The 6,000-nt window shown below is 33.9% G+C and overlaps 1 protein-coding gene across 1 annotated transcript in view; it reads right to left on the bottom strand.

Moving 5' to 3' along the window:
• The window catches only part of LOC107680047 (retinal-specific ATP-binding cassette transporter-like), a 44,043-nt gene that overhangs the window by 32,088 nt on the left and 5,955 nt on the right, over positions 1–6,000 (bottom strand). Inside the window, 2 exon segments of the mRNA XM_016475806.1 lie at positions 2,158–2,247; positions 4,993–5,190. Of these exon segments, the coding sequence (XP_016331292.1) occupies positions 2,158–2,247; positions 4,993–5,190 (288 nt within the window).

The raw sequence follows: 6,000 nt of genomic DNA, 5'->3' as shown, positions 1-6,000 counted from the left end.
TATATGTGTGTATATATATATATATATGTGTGTATATATATATGTATATATGTATGTATATGTGTATATGTATATATGTGTATATGTATGTGTATGTGTATGTGTGTATGTATATGTATATGTATGTATATATATATGTATATATATATGTGTGTGTGTGTGTGTGTGTATATATATGTATATGTATATGTATATATATATATATATATATATATATACAATCTTACTGTTTTACTGTATTTTTGATCTAATAAATGCAGCCTTGGTGAAACTTTCAAAAACGTAAAAAAAAAATTCCAGTCTCCAAAATTTTAAATGGTAGTGTACCTATTCATTGTTTATACCGTAATTAATGTTTTACAATACTAGTGCAGTTATCAAATGGAAGTAAGTGAACTGTGTAGCAAATGAAAACAGCCCTGCACATTAAGGCAAGAGTTGTGTCCTGGGCAGCCACTTATGTTGCCAAATTGGTTGACCAGCCTCATCTGAACCACTCAATCCAGGTTAACATGTTTTATCTGCCAGAAACTATTGTCAATACGCGTGGCAACCTAAAGACGCATCTACTTGAAGAGGATATCCCTAAATAAACCTTTGGCTGAATTTGACATCTAGGGGGTAAAAATAAGGTGCATGATCAAATGGTAAACACTCTATAGAAATAAACACACAAAAAAAATATTTGGGTTTTTTTTGGTCCATTCAATGTCCAATGTTGTTTTAAACCCCATTGACTTTCACTGTATGGACAAAACCAGACAACATTCTTCAAAATATCTTCTTTTGTGCTCCACAGAACAAATACAATCATGCAGGTTTGGAACAACATCAGGGTAATCATGTAGTGAGTAAATGATGACAGATTATTCATTTTTTGGGTTAATTAAACACATTTTTTTACAGCAATATAAAAAGACAATTAATAACATTTTGTATCTCTGGAAATGCATCAGGGTGGATTCCTGTGAGGGGCAAATATCCTCACAGCTGTTACACTCATATTCATCTCCAGACTGAACCACGAAGCTTAGCAAACACTGTTCTGTGTCAAAATACGAGGCCAGCCGATTATCGGGGTGGATTTGAGATCCAGCACTTGTGGGTCATAAACTTTAATGTGCACCATGAGAGCCAAAATAAGTCAAACCAGGTCAAGATAAGTGTAAGTGAAAACATGAAGATTTCAATATGGTTTCAGCGTGAGGAATAAGTCATTGCACAACCTCCACTAATCTACCACTTTACCTCATACCTCCCATTCATACACATTCATTCTGAGTGCAGATGGATTTAGTGATGGGTGGTAGCATTAGTTGGCCAGGCTTTCTGTCACCCGAGTAAAAGGGAAAGAAATGTACTCCACCTACAGGATGTGACCTCAGTGGAATGCGCTTTTGATATATTTGTGGAACAGGAGTGATGATAGGCCTACACATGCATGTACACCAGTGTTGTTGGGTAAGTTACTCAAAAAGTAATCCACTACAACTGACTAATTACTACTTTAAAATTGCATTTTTATTACATTATTGATTACTGCATTTAAAAAGTAATCAGATTACTAATTACTTTACTTTCAAGTTACTTTCAAGTTTACCTTTCCTTTTCAAGTTATCAAACCTAAAAAAAATACACTACAAAGTGAAACTCATAGTTCATTCAGTAATTTAATATTGACTGAAAAATGACATAAGTATCAAAACAGCAACTTGAATGATCACTTGTATTTTTTCCTGATAACAGTGAAAAGAACTTTAACTGTTCCGTCATTTTTAATTGTACATATAAGATTAGTACATAATTAGAAAATGTAAAAGGTCTATTTTTATTTGTATGCACCCGCAATATCAAAAACATTGTGCTTTTGTAAAATAAAGAAAACAAACAGGGTTATGCCCAATGCTGATGTACACACATGAACTGGTCATATAAACACTTTCTGTCCTCATAAAGCACACAGAATGAGGTTATGGTGATTTAATAAAGAAACTGAGGTTATGACGTGATAGACAAAAATGATCCGAAAGACACACACTTTCCTACCATCTCTCTTGGAGCTTTCTGAAGAGCTGAGGGGAAGTGAGGAGCTTCCTGGATGCTAAAATAAGGGTCTTAAACGGGAGAGAGGAACTGAGCTTTCTCAAGCAGCCATACCTCCTGAAGCTTGTCAGACAATGCAGAAAGCACTCGACCCCAGAACTGCAGGTCTATCCCGGGCGTGTGGTTATCCAGCACCATGGGCAACTGATCACAGAAAGAAAAAGAGACGTTTGAGTTTACATTAACCTTATGTGAAATGTATTAACAATCACAAATGTGTACAATGCGAGAAGAAATAGAATGTAGCCAAATGATGATTTAATTAATTTGAGTACATAATTCTAAACATTTTTAATACCTTTACATTATGATTGTCTTGAATGTCAAATTAAAATACAGTATATATACACCACTGTTAAAAGGTTAGTATGATTTATTTAATGTTTTTGAAAGAAGTCTCTTATGCTCACCAAGGCTGCATTTATTTATTTGATCAAAATAACAAAAAAATAGAAATATTGTAAAATATTATTGCAATTTAAAATATTTTCTATTTGAATGATTATTATTATTATTATTATTATTATTTATTTTGTTTCTTTATTTATTTTTATTTATCTATATCAGTTGTGCTGTTTATTTTTATTTTTATTTTTTTAACTGATTTTGTTTTGGGATTTTTGATGAATAAACGTGCATAAGAAATCTTTTGTGACATTCTAAATGTCTTTACTCTTGATCAACTTAATGTATCCTTGCTGGACAAAAATATTAATTTCTTTTGCAAATGGATGCTAAACACAATTTCTAAACTACACAGGGCCCTGAACATTTAAAGGGTTTGAATATCTGTGCCTTAGAAAAACGTTTTTAAAGTACATTTTACAAAAGGCCATTCATTTGCATTAATGTAGTCATTGGTTTACTGGATGTTGATTTATTATTAGATTATTTATTTAATGATTTATTGTTTATTGCTTAATAACAATTACCTATGATAAAAGAGAAAAGATGTTCCTTTTTAATGCAAATGACTAATTGGTACATGTTACTCCGAAGAGAGAAAAATATATATAATATAATAACTTGCTCTTCTCTGACATTACTTTCTACTGACACCACTACAGGCTGTATGGGCAATTTGATCATGTTAAGCAAAAGCCAAAAAGCTATCTGAGCAATATTCTTGATTTATTGTGGTACATAAGGTCCACTTTTCACCATCCAATCAAACACCCAAAGAATAAACTCCAACCTTAAATGTTTTCTCATTGATTATCCTGATTCATTCTGAACTATTACAAAAGTAAGATACAGTATCTTACAGTGCGATCAGAGTCCCATGTTGACTTCAAAGCATTATGAAGCAGATGAAAGCTAATGTAATGACTGTGTTTAATCATTGCACAGTGATTTGGTGTCTAAGACACAAGTATGTGATGCAAGATGAGCAACAACTTTTTCCCGAAACTTAAACATCATCACGAGAGAGAGAAAAACTGCGTAAAGAACAGCAACTGCTTCCACAGCCGTTCTCATCACCAGAGGGTGTGTCTTCCTTAATCCCATTAGTAAATGAGGCCATGCAGTGTGTCATCATGCTAACACTACCATCTGCTTCAGTCTAACCCTAGGTAAACCTCACAGAGACAGAGAGAGAGACTTAGAAAGAGAAAGCTGATAAGTAGTGTTGTTTCAGCGGTATTCATAGGCCTTCTAAAATCTAACAGGAAAGTAGGTCTGGCTCATGATCCACATTCTTAATTTAGTGCACCACCTGCGAACTCTTATGATGTGTTTAGAACAGCTTTTCCATAATTCCAAGCATGTGACACATCATGTGACATTCATGGTCGCCGTGATTTTGCCAAGTAAGACATGTTCCTGGATCAACATATTTTGTTGATCCTGGATCAACATAACTGTCCAAAAGTAGACTTAACCCAATCCCTACCCCTAAACCTAACCTTACCCATAATTTATTCCTAAAAACAGTGTGAAATGATAGCTGATTAACAAGGGTGTAGAAGCACCTAACCCTGATCGTAAGCCTAAAACAGATATTTCCTGAAAACGATGATTGGTTGATAGGAATGTTGTTCCAGGATCAACAAGGATGTTGATCCAGGAACATGTTTTACTTGGTGAAATCACGGTCACCTGACATTCATACAGCTCCTGTACTATAGAGGAGAGCACTGGCGATAGTTAATTACTGTTGACTCTAAGCTAAATATTTCCAATCTGTATGAAAAATTTTTTTTTTTTGGAACTTTCTCTGCAACAAAATTTACTAGTAAAATGTTTTAAAATGAATGAGGGAAACAGTGAATGTTTATGGTTATTGGACTCACATTTAAGTTTCAGATAAGCTAATATAAATCTATTATATTTACATAATAACTTTAATTTGATAACTTCTAAATCATATTATATTTATACATTTAAATAGTATAAAATATACACAACCATTCAAACGTTTGGGAGATTTTTTTAAAGAAATAAGTCTCTCTTTTTTTTTTTTGTACCAAGGTTGCATTTATTTGATCAGAACAAAACCGGGACACTTTTTTTCAGGATTCTTTGGCTAACAGAAAATTCAAAAGAACAGCATTTATTTGAAATAGAAATATTTTGTAACATCGCAAATATCCTTACTGTTATTTGATCAATTTAATAGGTTCTTGCTGAATATAATAAATAAATAACTTCCTGACCACCAGACTTTTGAATGGTAGTGTACATTATTCAAGTTTTATTCAGTCAGCACTGCAAAGTTGTATTTATTGCATTTACTGTACACAAAATTTTCAATCCATTTAAATTTGAAAGTAGCCTTTTGAGGCATTACACTTGGTCATATTTTGGGACTGAATAACATCTCAGTCCTCTAAACATCAGTATAACTGTGCTAAGTAGTGCGTGTAAAGAAAAAGCGTCATGACTGACCAGTCGTAAGAGCTTGAAGAAGTCTATGTTGGCATACAGCACGTCCTCGATGTTCTGCAGTCCTTGCTGAGAAAGGGCACACATGGCATTGCGGACCCCGTACAGCCCTCCATGGCTGGGGAAGATGAGGAATCGCTCCAGAAGAGCCTGACTGCAGGCGATCTCTTTCAGAGTCAGATCCGGGATTCCATATGCAAACTGGAAACACAAGAGATGATTGTTGATAAAGACAAAGTTCATTCAGCATGTCCATGTTTTAGAATAATTTGAAAAATCTTTTTGACTTTTGATCGCAAAGTTTGTTACCTTGGCAAATCTGAGCACAATGTAAAACATTGCTATAAGTTTTTGACACTCTAAAGGACATATATGAGATTACTGGGGTATTTTTTTCTCAGACTTAATTATTATATTTTTTATATTTTTATTTGCTCTATGTTTCACTCTCAGAAATAAAGGTACAAAAGTTGTCACTGGGGCGGTACCTTTACAAAAGGTACACTTTTGTACCTATTAGGTTCTAATATGTACACTTTAAGTACTAATATGTACCTTTAAGGTACCAAAATGGACCCTTTAGGTACAAATATGTACCTTTTGAAAAGGTACCGCCCCAGTGACAACTGTTGTACCTTTATTTCTGAGAGTGTTAATCCCATTGCTGTCTGGAAGAAAAAAAAAAGGATATTATCTCATATGTGTTTAAAAAACACAACTGTCTCAGCTTGTTCTTACAGAAATAAGAAATAAATCTTTAGATGGTATAAGACAGAGTTCCTCAAATCTTGCCCTGGAGGGCCAATGCGCTGCAGAGTTTAGCTCCAACCCTGATCAAACTCACCTACCTGTGATTTTCCAATGATCCTGAAGACATTGATTAGCAGGAAACTCTGCAGGAAAGTGGTTCTCATGGGCCAGATTTGAGGATCCCTGGTATAAGATTTGTCCTGACTTATCAAAGTCAGACTTAAATTTGTATTGTAGAAATCTTTCAAATACAGACATTCG

The sequence above is a fragment of the Sinocyclocheilus anshuiensis genome, unplaced genomic scaffold, assembly GCF_001515605.1.
Source record: "Sinocyclocheilus anshuiensis isolate Anshui unplaced genomic scaffold, SAMN03320099.WGS_v1.1 scaffold1105, whole genome shotgun sequence".
NCBI classification, from domain to species: domain Eukaryota; kingdom Metazoa; phylum Chordata; class Actinopteri; order Cypriniformes; family Cyprinidae; genus Sinocyclocheilus; species Sinocyclocheilus anshuiensis.
Note: the sequence above shows the minus strand (reverse complement) of the source record. Positions and strands in the feature narration are given on the sequence as shown.